The sequence below is a fragment of the Lutra lutra genome, chromosome 16, assembly GCF_902655055.1.
Source record: "Lutra lutra chromosome 16, mLutLut1.2, whole genome shotgun sequence".
Classification (NCBI taxonomy): Eukaryota; Metazoa; Chordata; class Mammalia; order Carnivora; family Mustelidae; genus Lutra; species Lutra lutra.
The window spans coordinates 42669639-42691226 of record NC_062293.1 but is presented as its reverse complement, the minus strand read 5'-3'; the positions used below and the strand labels follow the sequence as shown (position 1 = coordinate 42691226).

The 21588-nt window shown below is 46.8% G+C and overlaps 1 protein-coding gene across 8 annotated transcripts in view; it reads left to right on the top strand.

The window, feature by feature from the left end:
- Positions 1 to 1983: 1983 nt before the first annotated feature.
- BLTP2 (bridge-like lipid transfer protein family member 2) overlaps positions 1984 to 21588 on the top strand; it is a 36677-nt gene continuing 17072 nt past the window's right edge. For 2 of the 8 annotated variants that reach the window (XM_047706776.1, XM_047706775.1), the window contains exons 1-24: positions 1984 to 2161; positions 3018 to 3141; positions 3660 to 3709; positions 4003 to 4150; positions 4329 to 4447; positions 4676 to 4736; positions 5159 to 5348; positions 6134 to 6257; positions 6423 to 6547; positions 6795 to 6862; positions 6975 to 7120; positions 8639 to 8757; positions 8866 to 9029; positions 9188 to 9446; positions 9971 to 10176; positions 13474 to 14566; positions 15001 to 15192; positions 15322 to 15524; positions 15672 to 15790; positions 15912 to 16132; positions 16613 to 16803; positions 16920 to 17019; positions 17152 to 17354; positions 18809 to 19103. In XM_047706776.1, the coding sequence (XP_047562732.1) occupies positions 2094 to 2161; positions 3018 to 3141; positions 3660 to 3709; positions 4003 to 4150; positions 4329 to 4447; positions 4676 to 4736; positions 5159 to 5348; positions 6134 to 6257; positions 6423 to 6547; positions 6795 to 6862; positions 6975 to 7120; positions 8639 to 8757; positions 8866 to 9029; positions 9188 to 9446; positions 9971 to 10176; positions 13474 to 14566; positions 15001 to 15192; positions 15322 to 15524; positions 15672 to 15790; positions 15912 to 16132; positions 16613 to 16803; positions 16920 to 17019; positions 17152 to 17354; positions 18809 to 19103 (4588 nt within the window). In that variant the 5' untranslated portion in view covers positions 1984 to 2093. Of the gene's footprint in view, positions 2162 to 3017; positions 3142 to 3659; positions 3710 to 4002; positions 4151 to 4328; positions 4448 to 4675; positions 4809 to 5043; positions 5349 to 6133; positions 6258 to 6422; positions 6548 to 6794; positions 6863 to 6974; positions 7121 to 8638; positions 8758 to 8865; positions 9030 to 9187; positions 9447 to 9970; positions 10177 to 13473; positions 14567 to 15000; positions 15193 to 15321; positions 15525 to 15671; positions 15791 to 15911; positions 16133 to 16612; positions 16804 to 16919; positions 17020 to 17151; positions 17355 to 18808; positions 19104 to 21588 lie in introns of those variants that run through there. The other 6 variants (XM_047706778.1, XM_047706777.1, XM_047706782.1 and 3 more) reach the window with 5 other exon arrangements.

Below are 21588 nucleotides of genomic sequence, written 5' to 3'. Positions count from 1 at the left end.
TCATAGATCTAGGGTAGGTATTACAGTATTACCAATGCAGAACATGAAGGTTGAATAACTGCCTTACTTAAGTGCTTAAATTGCCCTTGAGTAAGTAACCTAAAGCTAGTAAATAAGGATAGGAATCCAACTGTGTCTGGCTCACATTCTTTTTACTATAGTATAGTTATGTTCACTCTTGGATAATAATTGCTCTTTTATGGATAAATGTAGGGATAGCTTTCTCTGAAAGGGGGGGTAGAAAACTTTTGTCCTATGCTTACCTCATTTCTTCCTTTCTGTCTGCTGGTCAGTTCCAGAAAGTTTGCTCTTAGGTCTTTTGAGCATGGTAGTGGTGAACAGAAGTGTCTTCTATATGCTGGAATTTCAGTGACTAGCAGGCCTTTTATTTTTAGAAACAATTGTTCCCCTGTCCTTTACGGACTTAAGGTTAAACATTTGGGCATAATGGGTCTGTGCCAGGTTTAGCCCATGACATTAAGAGGCTTGGTCTCTTTCACAAGGACTTGTTTCAGTATGTTGAAACCGTGAACTAGTTGAGCTCCATCTCCATTCTCTCCCCTCTTCCCACTTCAGTTGCATTGATCATTTGAGATCTCCAGAAGTAGACAAACGATAAAATCAATATTTCAGGTTATTGTGATACTGGGAGTAGGCTGGAAATAGTCTGGGGAGAAAGAAGAAAGGAGTGATAGGAATCAGCTGGGTAAAGGGAACATATTGGACAAAATGAAAATGAATAGAGAGGTATGTTGCAAGGTACCCCCAATTTGTCTTGAACAGAGTTTTCACGGAGTTGCTGGGCCTTCCCTGAGGGTTCACAGACAGAACCGACCTTGCTAAGAGGCTGCAGATTATAATGCTTGAGAGATAAGTATGAATTTGAAACAAATGGTGGAACCTTTGGGGAGATGTGAAATGATTGACAAGAGGACTAGATAAGGAAACCAGTTGGAGGGGTAAAAACTGTGGGTAACCCAATGTGAAAATTGAAATGTTCCTTTTCTGAAGGAGTGGAAAAGAGTTTCCAAGTAAAATCTTGAAGAACATTTATGGAGATTGGGATGTAAGAGTAAAGGGATATGAAGTACTTATTTTGAAATCCTCAGAACTTGTTTTAGCTTGTATTGTATTAGCATCACTGTATCAGAGTTGGAAGGGATCTTTGTCCAGTTTCCTCATTTCACAGAGATGGACACAGGCAAAATAAAGCTGATCCTGAATTATCTATTTCTTGCAATTATGTTTGCTTCCAAAATAAACTATTTATTGAGCAGTAAGAACAATATTCTCTATTTCTGTCATATCCCCTCAGCTCAGTGCCCAAATTGTGCTATACACAGTAGAGACTGAAAACTTGTCCAGCGAAGGGTCCAGAAAATTGCGTTTCTCACACAGTAGGTCAGTACATACTGACTAGAACAGTATTCAAACAGTAACATGAATGAACAACTCATTCCTCTGTGGCTGGAATGAGGTGTGAATGTCGACTGATGTCTTTTAGTTCTTGGTTTCCTCAGTGATTCTCAGATAAGGCTCTTGAGTAAGATAGGACAGTTACTCCGTGTGACCTAGGGGCATAACTTCCGCCGTACCCTCAGTTCGGACCCGAAGTGGTAAAGCGGACTCTCTAACCACCCTGGGAAAGTGCTTTGAAAGTGGAAGTCTGCCATGAAAATGAGACAGCCAAGTCTGTTGCCAGCCAGGGACGGGCTCAGACTCCGGTCTCCTGCAAGCCTCAGGCTCCCCATTTCCGGGTGCGGAAGGGTGGGTCAGGGGCGGGGCATGAGTGTCAGTCGGCGCGAGGTCCGCCCCCTACCCCTTTGCCCCGGCTCCTTTGGAGCCACGCCCGTACTTCGCGCAGGCAGCCGGTCGGCCCAGCCGGCTCGCTGGCGCGGGGAGGAGTGGGGCAGGGAGACAGCTGGCTGGCTGGCTGGCGGGCTGTGGGGGGCGGGGTGCACGCGCGCCAACGCTTCCCAGTCCAGGGCTTTTCCTGCGCTTGCGGCTGGTCGGCCCGCGGCGGCGCAGAGCGGAGCCGGCGTGGGGGGGCCCCGGCAGGGCGGGGGCCGGAGCCAGGCCGGGCCGGGGCCGGAATGCCCCTGTTCTTCTCCGCGCTGTTGGCCTTGCTGTTGGTTGCCCTCAGCGCCCTCTTCTTAGGCCGGTGAGAGGATCCCGGCTACAGCGGGTGGGGGCTGGGGAAGGAAGAGAGACTGAGGAGGGGGCGCGCGCTGGAAAGGCGCGCGGGGCCGGACGGGGAGGGGAAGCGGGGTGTAGGAAAAGGTGCGCGGGCGGCGGAGGGGGAGGACCTGAGTAGGGCCGCGGAGGGCGCGCGCGGCGGGCTTGAGCGGGGGCGTGCGGCCCGAGCTGGCACCGAGAAACTGGGAGTAGGGGACACTGAGGGACCGGGCGAGGCCTGAGGGGATGCTGAGGCTGGAAGCTGAATAGGTGTGTGTGTGTGTGAGAGAGAGAGAGAAGGGAGCCCGGCCTCGTGGCCTCCATTCGCCGCTGATGGCCCCTTAACCGAGAGCAGAGGACACCTGCAGCCTCGCCCTAGGAGACGGAACAGGTCTGGCTGCCCAGGGAAGAGCGGCGTTTGAGCCGGCCGGGTGTGACCCCACGGTGCCTTCTCGCTGACACCTGTCTGGAGGGCGGAGACAGAGACCCCGTGGGGGTAGTGTGTGATGACACATCTGACACGGCTGCCTGTATTTCGACTCCCCGTCGGGCCTCTTCCTTCTTCATCTGGGGTTCCTAAGGATTGGAAAGATTGCTTTCTTTGTCCCCAGTTTAGGAGGTGGACTGTAGTTTGTCTGATTTCATTTGGGTGAAGGGGACCCTCCAGGGCTAGGGTTTTGATCTTTGTGGCCGGGTGTACGTGACAGAGTGTTGTTTTGGGAGACCGGAGAGTTGCCCAGAAGATCCAGCTTTAGGACATGACCTTTTTGCAAGACCAGGAAGGAGTGAGGAAAGCCAAAATTGGGAGATGGTCCTGGGAACTCACAGGGATTTTTCTGCAGGTGGTTTGTGGTCCGGTTGGCCACCAAGTGGTGTCAGCGGAAGCTGCAGGCGGAGCTAAAGATTGGCTCCTTTTTTTGGATCCAGAATGTCAGCCTTAAGTTTCAGCAACACCAGCAAACAGTGGTGAGTCCTGGGGAACTCCCTGGGTGTGTGTGGGGTGGACTCAGCTAAATTTTAATTATTTCTTTTTTTTTTTTCTCTAAAATCCTGGGTGGCTTTCCTAGTTAGCCCAGCCTTGTCACTTCTTTGCCAAGATGGTTTTAGAGTTTGGAAGCACTGGGATTGATGCAAGTTGTTGAGTTAAAAATGCTTATAAGGCACAGAGTGTTCAGGGTACAATAAGAAAGATACAGAACTAAGCACAGAGAAAAGATAACAGGAAATAGAAGCACTTACTGTTCTAATTTAAGAGGAGAAATAGTAACATGTCCATAAAAGAGAAATACTGAGCAAGTTCAACTAGTGTCATTGTGAGGAGCAGGATATAGTGCTGAGGAGAGAAGTTGGTGGAAATGGAGTGGAGAATATTTAGTGGAAGGGCTATAGGACTTCCTCCTCTTATTAGAAAATTTCCTGGCTGTCAAGCTGCTCATGGCTTACCTTGCAGCTAGTGTACAAAGCTATTTTCCACACTGTTTTAGGAAATTGATAGCCTGTGGATTTCCAGCAAACTCCTTAGCCATGATCTGCCGTGAGTACCCTATATCCTCACTCTTCCCTTGGGGAATATTTTGGGATTGGGGTTTGCAGACTGACATTCTGCAGGGGCTTCACAGCACAAGGAGGGGGCTGGGGCTTTGCTGATGTCTCCTGGTTAGCCTGGAGGCTATTATTTTGTGAGACAGATATTGATAACTGCTATGAGGCTGTTCTCCATGATTTGAGCTACATTTTTAGGGAGGATTGGAGAGTGAATACTGGGGAGGGGAGAAGACTGCCATAAAGGGCTGTACCTGATGGCAGTGAGATCTCTCTTCTGGGCAGACGCTATGTGGCATTGTGCTTTGGAGAAGTGCGTATCAGAACGGACCTACAGAAGGTTTCTGGCCTGTTTGCCCCATTTTCCCAGAGCACTGGGGTGCATCAGAAGGAACTGTCCTTCAGTCCATCCTTACTGAGGATCTTCTGTCAGGTGAGATTCTTTTCCCAGTTTCTCGGACTGTAGTAGGGATAGCTGGCTGTAGAGTGATGGGTGAATTTTTCTGCTGTTTTGGGAATATAATACCAAGAGCTGCCCCTTATTCTTTCTCTACTGGAAGGGAAAGGCAGTGCCTTGGTGCTAATGGTTATTCTTTGCTGCTTCTTTCTAGCTCTTCTCCATTCATGTAGAGTCTATAAACATCATGGTTCTCAAGGTGGCTACTTCTGAGTCTTTGTGGCACATTCAGATCAGAGGAAGCAGCTTTCTTTTGGATAGTGATGGGAAAAGGTAACCACTGGGTGAAAGAAGATCTGGTAGTCCCATTCTTGCCTTATAGTTTCCGCATGGCTGGATGTTTGGGTTTTATAAAGGTGTCAGGTTCTCATTCTATAACAATTTGAGGAGAGGTTAAAGTTAGTTACTTTTCTTTGCCTTGTTCCATTTAGCCAGTAAAGCTTGACTGAAGTTAAGTGGTGAGAAAGGGGCCGAGTGCTCTTAATTTTTTTCCTTTCCCAGGCTGAAATGTGAGGTGAGCCTAAATCAGATCAACAGCAAAGTTCTGAAGAGTGGCCAGTTGGTGAGTATGCCATGGTCATTTAGATGCCTTGCTTCCTTCTGGGCGTAGGATATGAAGGAGCTTACATTCTAGGTTCTGTGTTCTTTATTTTAATAAGTTTTTTTTTTTTTTTTTTTTAGATTTTATTTATTTATTTGACGGACAGAGATCACAAGTAGGCAGAGAGGCAAGCAGAGAGAGAGGGAGGGGGAAGCAGGCTCCCTGCCGAGCAGAGAGCCTGATGTGGGGCTTGATCCCAGGATCCTGGGCTCATGACCTGAGCCGAAGGCAGAGGCTTTAACCCACTGAGCCACCCAGGCGCCCCTAGGTTCTGTGTTCTTATGAGGAGTTCTCTCAAGGTGGTGTTCTAGACCACTGCATTTGGACCCAGAACTTCCTGACTCCCTACATCTTAACACCTTAGAGGCTTATCCTCCCTACAGGAGGACACCTGCCTAGCGGAGCTCTCACTGGCCCTAAAGCTGTGTCTAGAGGTGGGCATCAGCAGTCGGCAACTGAAGGCGATCACTGTGGATATGTGGACACTCCATGCTGAACTGCATGAGGGCCTTTTTCATAGTCAGCTGCTACGCCAGGGCCCAAGCCTGGCACCCAAACCTGTTCCTTGTTCAGGTAAAGCCCTGGTCAGTTAGCTTCTTGGGTGTGCTGTTCTCTTATTTTTTTGGAATTATGTAAAAACAGTGGTCTCACTACTCATTAGGTGTGCTTTGTTATTCAGCATGACTTTTGACACTGAGGATAGCTAAAGGAGATAGGATATTTACTTGTGAGTGAAAGAACTAACATTTAGTGGGTAATTATTAAAAATTAGACTTGTAGTACGAGTTTTTTGTATTGTCTCTCTAAATTCTCAGCATTTCACAAATGAGGAAACTGAAGCAAGAAGACCAGATAGGTGACTTGACTGAGGTCATAGAGCTAGTCATTAGTAAAAATGCAGTATAAGTTATTTTGCCCCAAAGCCCATATTCTTTTTTTTTTTTAAGATTTTATTTATTTATTTGACGAGATCACAAGTAGGCAGAGAGGAGTCAGAGAGAGAGAGGGGGAAGCAGGCTGCCTGCTGAGCAGAGAGCCCGATGGGGAGCTCGATCCCAGGACTCTGGGATCATGACCTGAGCTGATGGCAGAGGCTTAACCCACTGAGCCACCCAGGTGCCCCTAAAGTCCATATTCTTTACATTGTATCAGCCTGCTCCCCATACTGTTTTTCTAAACTCCAGGGAAGGAAGTACAGTAGGTACCTAAATCTCTGAGATATTTGCCTTGTGGCCTAGGATTGGGCATTTGGTTACTCTACTTTTGTGGGAAGATTTGGCCAAAGAGGACAGGGCATTTTGTGAGACTTGAGTATGCTAAGGATTGATGGCTCTTGTGTTATTCATTCATGTTTTCAGAGGTGACAGAGAACTTGGCTGAGCCAGCTCTGCCTGGCCTGTACCTCCTCCAGCAGCTGCCAGATCAGGTCAAGGTGAAAATGGAGATCACAAGTGTGGTGCTGTCAATGAATAGTCAAAAGAGGTGAGATCTCTGCTGACACAGAGTGTGGAAAGAGATGGTTTGAACTCTATGCTGGGGTCTCAGTAACCCACCTAGTAGCTCTGCTGCACTGAGCTTGTCTGTGGGGGAAAGGGAGTAAGAACGATATTCCACATATTTCTGAGTCAAAGTCTGGCTCTGCTCTAGGCACCTGAATTGGACGCTGAAGCTGCTGCATTTCCTGTACCACCGTGATGAGGATCAGCTGCCTCTTCGAAGCTTCACAGCAAACTCTGATATGGCACAGATGAGCACTGAACTCATACTGAAAGGTTCCTGGTTGGGGGGCAGTTGATACCGAAAGGACTAGACCCTCTCTTTCCCCCATGCCCCAGGTGGCCTTCTTAATTTAATATCAGTGTAGCTGGGGATGGGGAGGAGGGAATATACTGAGAGAAAATAACCCCAACTCACGAGTTTTGGTGATAGTTTATTCATCTGCTTGCCTGTCTCTCCTGTCTCCTAGTTTTACCTTTTGTTTTCCCAGTGTTCTTCTCTGATCGCTTTTTGCCCTCACAGATGGTTTGTTGCTGTCCCAAAGTCGCCAGCGCATCGTCTGTCTCAGCTCCCTCAAGGCTAATGTGCAGGTGTGATGACTGTGGGACCAAGAATCCTTCCTTTCTGTGCTCTCTCTCTGTATCATTGCCTTGTAAGCTACTGAGATAAAACCCAAGCCAACAGTTCTGGTGTTATTTCCAGGTGACCACCATTGACCTCTCAGCCTCCCTGGTTTTGAATACTTGTATTATTCATTACCGGCATCAGGAATTCTCTCACTGGCTGCACATGCTGGCCCTGGAGACCCAAGAGTCTAGTTCATCTCTTTTTAAGCAAAGAAAGAAAAGGTCGGTGTAATCTTTTTTTAGCCACCATCTTATCAGGTGGATTCTCAGATTCTTTTGATCTAAAGTGGCCTATTGTGTTAAATATGTATTTTGATGAGTTCAATAGCATTTCTATTTTATTTATTTTTATTTTTTGAGAGAGAGAGAGAGCAAGCATGGGAGCTGTGGGGGGAGGGGCAGAAGAAGAGGGAGGGGCTTGATTCCATCACCCTGAAACCATGACCTGGGCTGAAATCAAGAGTTGGATGCTTTACTTACTGAGCCACCCAGGTGCCCCAATAGCATTTCTATTTTATATTCCTTCCCCATTAAACTAGATTCTTTGACAGTAGGATGAAGTCCTTTTTGTTTTTATTTCTTCAGTGCTCAGCACAGTGCCTTGTTATACAAAATAAACAATTGTTGCACTGAATTTATTTATTTTTATTTTTAATTTTTTATTTTATTTATTTATTTTTTTGCACTGAATTTAAATGATCCACAATCTTGTCTGCCTTAAATTATAAGGTGGTATATTCTGTCAGCAATGTCATCTCTCTCTGCATTGTGTTGCATAGAGAACTTAAGATTAATGGCCTGGAAGCAGGGGCCACCTGGTTGGCTCAGTTGGTTAAGTGTCTGCCTTCTGCTCAAGTCATAATCTCAGGGTCCTGCGATCAAGTTCCACATCGGGCTCCCTGCTCAGTGGGGAACCTGCTTCTCCCTCTGCCTGCTGCTCTACCTGCTTATGCACGTGCGATCTCTCTCCTTTTTTGACAAATAAATAAAATCTTTAAAAATAAGATGACTTGGGGTACCTGGGTGGCTCAGTGGTTTAAGCCTCTGCCTTTGGCTCAGGTCATGATCTCAGGGTCCTGGATCGAGACCCACATCAGGCTTTCTGCTCAGCAGGGAGCCTGCTTCCTCCCCCCCACCCCCGCCCCCGCCTGCCTCTCTGCCTACTTGTGGTCTCTGTCAAATAAATAAACAAAATCTCTAAAAAAAAAAGAGATAGGGGCACCTGGGTGGCTCAGTGGGTTAAGCTGCTGCCTTTGGCTTATCATGATCTCAGGGTCCTGGGATCGAGCCCTGCATCGGGCTCTTTGCTTAGCGGGGAGCCTGCTTCTCTCTCTCTCTGCCTGCCTCTCTGCCTACTTGTGATCTTTCTCTGTCAAATAAATAAAATCTTTAAAAAATAAAAATAAAAAATAAATAAATTAAAAAAAAAGATGGCTTGGAAGCAGTGCTCCTTGGTTGTATTAGGTAGAATCATGTGATATACTGATGTTTATATTTACAGTTATATTTGATCTCTGAAATGGCAGTCTCATATGGTTCAACCTAATAATCTTTCTTGCATCCCCACAGTTTACCATTGGGAATAACAAATTTAGGAGTTTGGTCTTATTTTCTAGTTGCATTCCATCCTGAGAATCACAACAAAACTCACCCTGACTTTTGAGAGCTTCAGCTATCTGTTCCATAATAGGAAGCTCCAGTTCTTTCTTTATCAAACAATGATGTCTCGTCTCTATGCAGAACCTTCCCCCAAATCCTGGCTCCCATCATCTTTAGCACCTCCATCTCCAATGTCAACGTTTCCGTTCAGCTTGGTGATACACCACCCTTTGCCTTGGGATTCAATTCCATCTCTCTAGGTAAGACTCTGGGATAGAAAAAGAACAAGAATCTGTCCATTCGTGAAGCTAGGCCTAATTGATGGCTACAGTGGCTCCATAGAACTCTCTCCTACCTTCTTTGTTCAGATTACCAGCACCTGAGGCCACAGAGTATCCATCAGCGGGGTGTGTTAACTGTGGACCATCTCTGCTGGCGGGTGGGCAGTGACTCCCACATTCAGCGGGCACCCCACCCACCCAATATGCATGTTTGGGGTGAGGCACTTGTCCTGGACTCCTTCACACTACAGGTAGGTGGGGACTTTGGTGAACAGCGGCCCATAGTTTCCTTTCCCTGCCATGTTTTAGAGCACAGAGCACCTTTTTGGCAGAAGATGACGCATCAGGGTGTTATAGAACTGTGTGTTCTGCATGCTTCTAATGGGGTTCGCTCTCTCTTCTTTTCTAGGGTAGCTATAACCAGCCTTTGGGCCTGTCTAGCACCCAGTCAGATACCCTGTTTCTTGATTGTACCATCCGTGGACTGCAGGTAGAAGCATCAGATACCTGTGCACAGTGTCTCTCTCGCATTTTATCCTTGATGGACACACAATCTGGGAAGTCAGCTGCCTCTAGAGAATCTTCATTTGGGGAATCTGTGTCATTACTGTGGAAGGTGGATTTGAAGGTGGAGGACATGAACTTGTTCACCCTTTCTGCCCTGGTTGGTAAGTGGGACAGGGAGTCTACAGTTAAGTGGGTAGTTTGTAACCTAAGCAGATTATACTGGTTCAGTCTGGTCCTTCTCATTTAATGAAGGTGATTATTTGGACTTTTTCTAAATTAAAGGCATGAGATGCTAGAAGGTCTTATATAACTTGGGTTTCTTGATATTTCTTACAGGCTAATAGAAGGTATTAAGTATTAAGCAAGATTTATTAAAAAAAAAAGCTTTGATAGTTGATCAAGAAATTGAGACTTGTGTAGTTTTTTATTTCCTTATGTGTTTGGTTCTAGAGAGTAATACATCTCTGGGCACTTTGTAGGAGTTAGGGAGCTTCTTTGGCTTTGCTACCAGATTTAGGTAGGGTAAGATAGGAGAGGAAAAATTGCCCTGAAATATGAGGAATGAACTTAGGGAGGTATAGGGAATACAGAAAACTAGCGTGAAGAGAATGAGTAAGAAAGGGTGAAGGCTGAAGTTGCCATTTGAGAGCTGAGAACCAATGCTAACGTGGTTTCTGGATGTTAGGTGCTTCAGAGATCCGACTAGACACGCTGACTGTCCTGGGAAGCGCTGAAACCTCCACTGTGGGTGTCCAGGGACTTGTGCTGGCCCTGGTGAAGTCAGTCACAGAGAAGATGCAGCCCTGCTGCAAGGCTCCTGACATCCCCACTCCCGTGCTCAGCCTCTCCATGCTCTCCATCACCTATCACAGCAGCATCCGCTCTCTGGAGGTAATGCTTCTCTGGGGAGGTGGAGTCAGGTTGGTTTTTCTCTAGGCTGAAGAGCATTTCCCAGTTTTTTTTCTTCTTTTTTTAAAAAAAATATTTTATTTTTTTATTTGACAGAGATCACAAATAGGCAGAGAGGCAGGCGGAGAGAAGAGGGGGAAGCAGGCTCCCCTCTGAACAGAGAGCCTGATGCGGGTCTCAATCCCAGGATCCTGAGACCATGACCTGAGCCGAAGGCAGAGGCTTAACCCACTGAGCCTCCCAGGCGCCCCTCCCAGTCTTTTGAGTCTGTTGTGAAATTCATCTGTGAGAAATATGACATCTTGCATTATCCTTTTTGTCCTGGCTTATTCTGTACATTTTAAACTCTTTATTATGGAACATAAAACACACACAGAACTAGAGAGAATATATGACCTTGTATGTATCCATACCCAGCTTCAGGAATTACCACTTAGGACCAGCTTGTTTCAGCTCTGTACCCACCAGTCACCCTGCTACCCGCTCCTGGATTGTTTTGAAGCAGACATATACCAGGACATATAATTTCAACTGTAAATATTTCAGTGCATATCTCTGAAAAATAAGAGGGTTTTTTTTTTTTTTTTTTTTTTAAAAGCTCATGATGTGGTGTTATTTCACTGAAGCCCTCAGCTTGTTAAAAGGCTGGAAGGGAGGGGCGCCTGGCTGGCTCAGTGGGTAGAGTGTGCGACTCTTGATGTTAGGGTTGTAAATTCGAGCCCCATGTTGGGTTTAGAGATTACCTAAAAATAGAGTTTTTAGGTCAAAAGGGATCGGAAGATGAAGGCAGTGGCAAGTTCTAAGAGGCTTTCCAAGACCTTTCTCCTCAGGGTATCAGGTGAATATGGAACCCTCTTAGGAAGGGAGTGGGGTATCTTTCCAACTGTCAGACTTCAGCTTCCTTTGGAAGAAGTTGCCTTTTCAAGGCTGGAATTCAAAGGCATTTTTCTGTTCTGGATTTTAAATTTTCTCTGCTTAACTATTCAGAATGGATTTTGTTTTTCAAACTTACAAGGACTCCTTTCTTTGAAGCATACTTTCACATATAAGTCATTTGCTGTATTGACTTGTGTGGTCAGTCTTTTTTATATTTTTTAAGAATTAAATTAAGGGGCGCCTGGGTGGCTCTGTTGGTTGAGTGTCCAACTCTTGGTTTCCGCTCAGGTTGTGATCTCATGGTTGTGAGGTCGAGCCCCATGTCAGGCTCTGCACTCAGTGTGAAATCTTCAGATACTTTATCCCTCTCCCTCTGCCCCTCCCCATTCGCACACACACTCTCTCCCCCTAAAATGAATAAATAAAATCTTTTTTTAAAAAATTTTATTTATTTATTTGACAGAGATCACAGGTGGGCAGAGAGGAAGGTCGTGGGGGGGGAGCAGGCTCCCTCCTGAGCAGAGAGTCCAATGCGGGGCTGGATCCCAGGACCCTGGGACCATGACCTGAGCTGAAGGCAGGGCTTAACCCACTGAGCCACCAGGCGCCCCAATAAATAAAATCTCTTTTTTAAAATTTTTTTTAAAGATTTCGTTTATTTATTTGACAGGCGGAGATCATAAGTAGGCAGAGAGGCAGGCAGAAAGAGAGGGGGAAGCAGGCTCCCTGCTGCACAGAGAGCCCGATCGGGGCTCGATCCCAGGACCCTGGGATCATGACCTGAGCCGAAGGCAGAGGCTTTAAGCCACTGAGCCATCCCGGTGCCCCAATAAATAAAATCTTTAAAAAAAAAAAAATTGGGGCACCTGGGTGGCTCAGTGGGTTAAGCCGCTGCCTTCGGCTCAGGTCATGATCCCAGGGTCCTGGGATCGAGCCCCGCATCGGGCTCTCTGCTCGGCGAGAAGCCTGCTTCCCTCTCTCTCTCTCTGCCTGCCTCTCTGCCCACTTGTGATCTCTGTCTGTCAAATAAATAAATAAAATCTTAAAAAAAAAAAAAGTCAAGATGCAATCATTGCATGAAACAGTTTTTTTTTTTTTAAAGATTTTTTATTTATTTATTTGACAGAGAGAGATCACAAGTAGACGGAGAGGCAGGCAGAGAGAGAGAGAGGGAAGCAGGCTTCTCGCCGAGCAGAGAGCCCGATGCGGGACTCGATCCCAGGACCCTGAGATCATGACCTGAGCCGAAGGCAGCGGCTTAACCCACTGAGCCACCCAGGCGCCCAGTTTTTTTTTTTTTAAAGATTTTATTTACTTATTTAAGGTAAAGAGTGGGGGAGAGAGCACGAGTGGGGTGAGGGGCAGAGGGAGAAGTAGACTCCCTGCTGGGCAGGGAGCTCAATGCGGGACTCGATCCCAGGACTCTGGGATCATGACCTCAGCCAAAAGCAGATGCTTGACTGACTGAGGTACCCAGGTGCCCTGCATGAAACTTTCAAAGTGTATGGACATTGGGGAGGGTATGTGCTATGGTGAGTGCTGTGAAGTGTGTAAACCTGGTGATTCACAGACCTGTACCCCTGGGGCTAATAATACATTATATGTTTATTAAAAAATTTAAAAATTAAAAAAAAAACTTTCAAAGTGATTATTAAAATGGTTATTACTGGGGTGCCTGGGTGGCTCAGTGGGTTGGGCCTCTGCCTTCGGCTTGGGTCATGATCTCAGGGTCCTGGGATTCAGCCCTGCATTGGGGTCTCTGCTTGGCAGGGAGCCTGCTTCCCCCTCTCTCTCTGCCTACTTGTGATCTCTGTCAAATAAATAAAATCTTTAAAAAAATGGTTATTAGGGACGCCTGGGTGGCTCAGTTGGTTAAGCCGCTGCCTTCGGCTCAGGTCATGATCCCAGCGTCCTGGGATCGAGTCCCACATCGGGCTCCTTGTTCTGTGGGGATCCTGCTTCTCCCTCTGCCTCTGCCTGCCACTCTTTCTGCCTGTGCTCGCTCTCTCTCTCTCTCTCTCTCTGACAAATAAATAAATAAAATCTTTAAAAAAAAATGGTTATTATATAGGGTATGGCTATTATAGAAAGATAACTCAGAGAAACAAAAAGTCAAATGACTTATTAAGTATGTGCTGTATATACTGTATATTCTGTGGTAGATCTTGAAGAATCAACAGTCTAGAATCCAGTTGGGAACTCAAGAGTGTGTAAGTAAGAACTGTTAGCTCCATATATTCATGCTAAGGAGAACAAGGCAAGGGTGTAATTGATGCAGTTGCTCAGGAAATGGTCCTGAGTGGAGATGGTTCTGGACCCAGGTGTGCATGTATAATAATCTCATCCATCTTTCCTATTTTGGGATCTTGTAATTGACAGATCCTTTTCTCTTGCTCCCTGAAGGTTCAGTGTGGTACAGGGCTCACCTTACTTTGGAGCCCTCCAGATCACATGTACCTATACCAGCACGTCCTGGCTACCCTGCATTGCCGAGACCTACTGAGAGCCACTCTGTTTCCCGAGTCTGTGCCACTCCTTGCACTAGAGATCCCAGAGACTGCGTCTGAACCAGAAGGCCTTCTCCCTGAGCCATCTCCCCCAAAGCGGCTACTAAACCTGACACTAGAGGTGAGCACAGCTAAGCTGACAGCCTTTGTAGCTGAGGACAAGTTCATTACCCTGGCTGCGGAGAGTGTGTCGCTGAGCCGGCATGGGGGTTCGCTGCAGGCTTACTGCCCAGAGCTGGCTGCTGGCTTTGATGGCAATAGCATCTTCAACTTCAAGGAGGTGGAGGTACAGCTGCTGCCCGAACTGGAGGAGATGATCCTCCACCGGAATCCTTTCCCCGTGCTGCAGACCCTCCGGAACCGTGTGTGGCTTCTTTCCCTGGGCTCAGTCTCAGTGGAGTTTCCTTATCAGTATGATTTCTCTCGAACTCTGGATGAGGCTGTGGGCGTACAGAAATGGCTGAAAGGGCTGCATGGAGGAACTCATGCTCCGGCTTCTCCAAGCCCTGCCCCACTCCCACCTGATCTACTCTTGAAGGTTCATCACTTCTCATGGGTTTTCCTGGATGACGTTTTTGAGGTGAAACTTCGTGATAACTATGAACTAATGAAAGATGAAAGTAAGGAGAGTGCCAAAAGGCTGCAGTTGCTGGATGCCAAGGTGGCTGCCCTTCGGAAGCAACATGGGGAGTTACTGCCAGCCCGTAAAATTGAGGAGCTCTATGCCTCTTTGGAACATAAAAACATTGAAATCTACATTCAGCGCTCCCGTCGTCTCTATGGCAACACACCTATGCGCCGGGCTCTGCTCACTTGGAGCCTGTCAGGGCTAGAGCTGGTAGCTCTGGCAGATGCCTCCTTCCATGGGCCTGAGCGTGTGATAGAGCAAGTTCAAGAGCTTGATCCAGGCAGCCCTTTCCCTGCTGAGGGGATAGATCTTGTCATTCAGTGGTGTCGTATGCTCAAGTGCAGTGTTAAGACATTTTTGGGTAAGTAACACTTCCTCATTTGTAAATAGAGTGTAGTGTTCGCCCTCAGAGCTCCAGAAAGCTCTCTGAGTGACTGCAGAGGAACTCAGTTATATTGGGAACTGTGGTGGTTTTTCGATGGGTGGAGTGGGATGGGTGGGCTCCTCTTCATTTCTTGGTTCCTGAATTTCACCCTGAAACTGCTTGGCTAACACGAAGGACAACTAACACAGTCATCTTCAGGGTTAGTGTGCCTCTTGGATCTCGGTGTTATTCTCCTCACCACCTGCTCGTGTCTCCACGCCGTTTTCCAGCTTTCCTGCCAACTGCCAGCTATTGTTCTCTCAGTTGACCTTGTTAAATAGATGGGTAAAAGTAGTAGCAGGGGAGAAAATGCTCAAGAATGTTGAGACAGTCCTCTGAATAGCCAGCGTATATCCTCCCTGTAATAACAGTTCGGATAAGAGATTATCCCCGGTACCTGTTTGAGATACGTGACTGGCGGCTGATGGGTCGACTTGTGGGCACCGAGCAGAGTGGTCAGCCTTGCTCCCGGCGGCGTCAAATCTTGCACTTGGGGCTTCCATGGGGTAATGTGGCAGTAGAGAGGAACATGCCCCCACTCAAGTTCTACCACGACTTCCACTGTGAGTAGAGGAGGGCAGTTGGTGTGGCTGAGGGACGTTGTGATGGCTGGGATGGGAGATGAGCTGAGGCCTTCTGGAGTGAAGAAAGAAGTAGCGTAATAAGCTGTACCCTTTGCTCCTCTATCCCAGCGGAAATCTTTCAGTACACAGTGGTATGGGGCCCGTGCTGGGATCCAGCCTGGACACTGATTAGCCAGTCTGTGGACCTCTTGACCAAGCCCTCAGCTGACCCCAGCCCACCCTTGCCCTGGTGGGACAAGAGCCGTCTTCTGTTCCATGGGGACTGGCACATGGACATTGAACAGGCAAATCTGCACCAACTGGCTACTGAGGTGAGGGGTTCCGGAGTTGTTTTCTTACTAGGATGCTATGATTGGGGCTTGTATAGCACATGGAAGGGGGAGACCCAATGGTATTTATTTGGGAGATTGGGAGATACTCTTATCCAGATCTCACTGAGTTGTTGGGGGTGGTTACAGGACCCATACAACACAACAGAAAATATGCACTGGGAGTGGAGCCACCTGTCTTTTCATTGGAAACCTGGTCAATTTGTGTTCAAGGGTGACTTGGATGTCAACGTGAGAACAGCTTCTAAGTGAGTGGAGTGATGGGTGGGGCCTCAACAGGAGGAGGGATTCAGGTTGGAGGGAGAGGGGAAGAGCCAGGGGATTGCAAGTGATCAGGGCACTGAGAGCTGGGACTCTGTTGTGAGACAGGTATGATGACTGCTGCTTCCTTCACCTGCCTGACCTCTGCATGACACTGGACCTGCAGTGGCTATGCCATGGGAACCCCCATGATCACCACAGTGTCACTCTGCGGGCCCCAGAGTTTCTGCCTGAGGTGCCCTTGGGCCAACTCCATGACTCCTACCGGGCATTCCGCTCTGAGAACCTCAATCTCTCCATCAAGATGGATCTGACCCGGCACAGTGGGAGTGAGGCTTGGGTCTGGGGCAGTGGGAGGAAGAGTTGGGAGGATGGGCTTAAACACAAAGGACCCTTTGGGGCAGGGATAGGGAAAGCAAGGGAGGATTTGGATTAGGACCTTTTTTTGAGAAAGAGTTGGTGAAGACAAAGCTTAGATTTTTTTTTTTTTTAAAGATTTTATTTATTTGGGAGAGAGAGAGTACAAGCAGAGAGGGAGAAGCAGACTCCCCACTGAGCAGGGATCCAGATGCAGGGCTCTATCCCAGGACCTGGAGATCATGACTTGAGCCAAAGGCAGAGGCCTAACCATCTGTGCCACCCAGGCGCCCCCAAACCTTAGATCTTTAAAAGGAAAGGGTATTGGGGATATTGACTTGAGGCTGAATGCTGCTTGGGTTTTTAAATTTCTAAAAGCTGAAGCTAGGGATGGATTTAGGTTCATCTCTGTTTTAATCACAGGTAGGAGATATCTATCTTGTCTTTTACAGCAATATCCCAGCCCCGGATTCTGTTATATAGTAGTACCCTGCGCTGGATGCAGAACTTCTGGGCAACTTGGACTAGTGTCACAAGGCCTATCTGTCGGGGAAAGCTCTTCAATAACCTGAAACCGAGCAAGAAGAAACTTGGCCAGCACTACAAGCAGCTTTCCTATACTGCACTTTTTCCCCAGCTGCAGGTCAGGCTCTGACATCTTCAGTTCTGTTCCCCTTCCCTAGTTTTCTCATTTTTTCCTTATCTTCATCATCTCTCAGATACCATTCTTTGTTCAGCGTTATGCTCTCTGCTTGTCAGGTGCATTATTGGGCCTCATTTGCCCAGCAACGGGGCATCCAGATTGAGTGCAGTCAGGGCCATGTCTTCACTAGGGGAACTCAGCGGCTTATACCTCAAGGTAGGTTCAAAGACTGCCTTCCTTTCTCGTAGTCCTTGCCCTCTTCGCCCTTCTCGTTCCTCTTCCTGCTTTCTGTCCCACACTGCCCTTCTGCATCGGTCTGCATGGGCTCTCTATGGCTCCTTGTCTCAGCGGGCACAGTGATGCGGCGCCTCATCTCTGACTGGAGTGTGACCCAGATGGTTAGTGACCTAAGTCAGGTGACTGTTCACCTGATGGCTTCGCCCACTGAAGAGAATGCTGATCACTGCCTTGATCCTTTGGTGACAAAGACCCACCTACTGAGCCTGTCCTCCCTCACCTACCAGCGGCACAGCAATCGCACAGCTGAAGAGGTACCGCGTGACTCAGTCTCCTTACGACCTTATTGTATCTGTACGTGTCTTGGTTTATTTGGGCGGCCATAACAAAATACCGAAGACTGTGTGGCTTAAACAACAAAAATATATTTCTCACAGTTTTGGGGGCTGGAGGTCTAAGATCAGGGTGCCAAGCATAGTCTTTGGCACCTTTGGCACTCTTTCCTGGCTCATAGACAGTTGCCTTTGCTGTGTCCTCACAAGGCAGGAAAAGAGAAAGGGAGCATCCTCGTTGGTGTCTCTTCTTATAAGGGCACACTGATCCCATCATAAGGCCCCACCCTCATGACATTTAAACCTAATTACCTCCTAAAGGCCACATCTCCAAATATTATCATACTGGGGATTATGGTCTCAACATATGAAGTTTGGTTGGGGCAACAATTCAGTCCATGGCAGTGGATTTCAGGCAAAGGTCCAGGTAATGTTTCTAACTACATTCCAGGAATATATATCATTATTATATAATGAATTCACTATCAGCTGTATCAGTGTCCCTCTTTTTGAAAATTCCTTTTCTCCCTCTCCTTCTAAAGATAGTCTCTTGCACTTCAGGAAACATTAAAACTTTTTTTTTTTTTTTAAAGATTTTATTTATTTATTTGACAGACAGAGATCACAAGTAAGCAGAGAGGCAGGCAGAGAGAGAGAGGAGGAAGCAGGCTCCCTGCAGAGCAGAGAGCCCGATGCGGGGCTCGATCCCAGGACCCTGGGATCATGACCTGAGCCGAAGGCAGAGGCTTTAACCCACTGACCCACCCAGGCGCCCAACATTAAAACTTTTTTCCTAGGACCTTATTTGGTGGGATTTTTTGCCCCCTAATTAAGGAAAGATTTTATGTTGAAATTTTTTTTTCTTCTGGTTTTTAATTAAGTAGTCTCCATGCCCAAGCTGGGGCTTGAATTCACAACCCTGAGATCAAGAGTCACATGCTCTACTGACTGAGACAGGTGATCATATGTTGACATTTTCTGAACCATATAAATATAGTGGATATAGTCTGAGTGTAGTCTAATGCACACATTAAGACCACTTAGTTTTTCTTTCTCTAGGGTTGTCTTATCTCTCCTAGAACAGATTTTTTTTTTCTTTTTAGGTGGCGGGGGGCAGAAGGAGAGGGAGAGAGAAATTTTTTTTTTGGTTAAAGATTTTATTTATTTATATGAGAGAGAATGAGTGAGAGCATGAGCAGGGGGAGGAGCAGAGGGAGAGGCAGACTTCCACTGAGCGGGGCCTCGCCCACCCCCGACGTGGGACTTGATCCCAGGATCCTGGGCTCATGACCTGAGCCGAAAGCAGATGCTTAACCAACTGAGCCAGGCACCCAAATAGATTGCTTATGCAACAAGTTTGTTTTCTTATCTCTATATCTGTGGTACGGGAGAAATTGTGGGAATTTCCATGCTATCTTGTGGTTCTTGTTTCTTAGGAGCTCTCTGCTCAGGTTGGGGATCCTGCCTTTCACACACACCAGCTGCACTTGGTAGATTTACGGGCTTCGTGGACAACCACCAATCGGGACATTGCCTTTGGCTTATATGATGGCTATAAAAAGGCAGCAGTACTCAAACGTAACCTCTCTACTGAGGCCCTGAAGGGGTTAAAGATTGAACCCCAGATGCCTGCTAAAAAGCCAAAGCAGAGTGTTCTGACCAGTGCCCCAGCCCCACCTCCTGTCAACACTCCCAGCTTTAGTGGACAGCCTGAGAAGGGGTCATCAGGAGGTAAGCTGGGCAGATGAGACTTCATCAGGTTAGGGTTAGAATATGTCCATGGGATTGGACAGGAATTGGGAAGGACTAAATCATGGATGGTTCCGTCTAGATGTAGAGATGAAAACTATTGTTTCTCCATATTAGGCCGCCTTAGTCTCTCTCTCTCTTTTTTAAAGATTTATTTATTTATTTATTTAACAGAGATCACAAGTAGGCAGAGAGGCAGGCAGAGAGAGACGGGGAAGCAGGCTCCCTGCTGAGCAGAGAACCCGACGCGGGGCTCGATCCCAGGACCCTGGGATCATGAACTGAGCCGAAGTCCGAGGCTTTAACCCACTGAGCCACCCAGGCACCCCTCTCTTTTTTTTTTTTTTAAGATTTTATTTATTTATTTGACAGAGAGAGATCACAAGTAGATGGAGAGGCAGGCAGAGAGAGAGAGAGAGAGAGAGAAGCAGGCTCCCTGCTGAGCAGAGAGCCCGACGCAGGACTCGATCCAAGGACCCTGAGATCATGATCTGAGCCGAAGGCAGAGGATTTAACCCACTGAGCCACCCAGGCGCCCCTCTTTTTTTTTTTTTTTTTTGAAGATTTTATTTATTTATTTGACAGAGAGAGTGTGCAGGAGCTGAGGGGAGGGGCAAAGGGGGAGGGAGAAGTATGTTCCCTGCTGAGCAGGGAGCCTGAAGCAGGACTCAGTCCCAGGACCCTGGGATCATGACCTGAGCTGAAGGCAGACGCTTATCCCACTGAGCCATGCAGGTGACCCAGTCCACCTTAGTCTTACATAGCAATGAAATAAGGGCATTTAAAGGGTGTGATCCTGTGACCAAGAGAAGAGGATCATGAAGGAGTGATGGGTCAAAACAGTATGAGTAAGGGAAAGAAAGGATTAAAGAATTGTTTTGTGGTTTGATGAATTAATTTGTTCAGTCAGCAAATATTGAGTACTTAACAGGCACAAAGCACCGTGCTGGGTTCATGAGAGATATAAAAGATATAAAAGAGATATAAAATGAAAGACATTCTATTTGCTACAGCAAGTAGTTTATGGATGAGCTAAGATTATTTGTTCATTCACTCAACCACTCATTCATAGATTCTTCTTAGCTTATAGATGATTTATAATGCGCCAGACATAACCTTAGACATTAGCGATATAAAGATGAGGGAAAGCTCAGAAACTAGTAGGTAGGCATGTAAATTATTATTTCATTATGAAAATGCTTTGTAAGAATGTTCAAGAAGAAAGTATTTAAATCAGCATCGGGAAGTCTAGAAAGGCTTCCCAGAAAAGATAGTTGAGATGGGCCTTAAAAGATGAGTAAGAGGGGCACCTGGGTGGCTTAGTGGGTTAAAGCCTCTGCCTTCGGCTCAGGTCATGATCCCAGGGTCCTGGGATTGAGCTCCGCGTCGGGCTCCCTGCTCAGCAGAGAGCCTGCTTCCGACCCCTGCCTGCCTCTCTGCCTACTTGTGATCTCTGTCAAATAAATAAATAAACTCTTTAAAAAAAAAAAAAGAAAGATGAGTAAGACTTCAACAGGCAAGGAGAAAGGAAAGGGCATTTTAGGGAGAAGGAATGATAAGTACAGAGGAATGCCAGTTCATGGTAAGTTTAGAACAAGGTGAAAAGTGATTATGTCACAAGTGAGAAGTGAAAGTATATGGGAGTTCTTGACTAGAGTGAAGGAGGGAGTGCAATCAGGGAAAGATTTATTGATGAAGTAACATGTAAGCTGGACTTCAAAGCCTTAATATGGTTTGAACTTGTGCAAATGGGGAGAAAGGTCATTCAAGGCAGAGGGCATATCCTAATAGGAGTAGAATTGGTAAAGCTCAATACATTCAAAGGAGAGCAAACAGTCTGTTTCGGTTGTCATAGAGAGTAGCTAAGATGAGGGGTGAGGGAAGATCCTGGAAAGGAAGGCTGCACATAGACCATCAAAGGTCTTCCGTACAAGGCTAAGGAGTTTTCGGTCCTTACTTAGCAGACAGTGGTGAACTACTGAAGGCTTTTGAATAGGGATGTGTCATCATTAGACTTAATTTTTAGGAAGATAAATCTTGGGGTGCTGTGGAGGTGGACTCGGGGGGAAAACTGGAGGTGGAGGGACCGATAAGGAAACTATTGTGGCATCCCAACAACATGTAATGGTAGAGGCAGTGAAAATGGAGATGGGGAGATAGATAGAAATGTTAATGTGTCTATGAAATGTGCAACGCAAGGAACACATCTAGGTAATGTCTAACAGCTGGAGATGAGATCTAAAAGCTTAGTACTAGAGATGAAGATTTTGGGAGTTTCGGCATGAGCTAAGAGGTAAGGCCAAGGAGGTAATAATAGTTGCCTACTGTGTGGCAGGTACTCTGCAAAATACTTCTATATGTTGTTGCATTAAATTCCCTCGACAACCTTATGAGATACTTACTCTTATTTTACAGACATGGAAACTGAGGCCCAGGTTAAAGCAAGCTGCCAAAGGTCATAATCAAG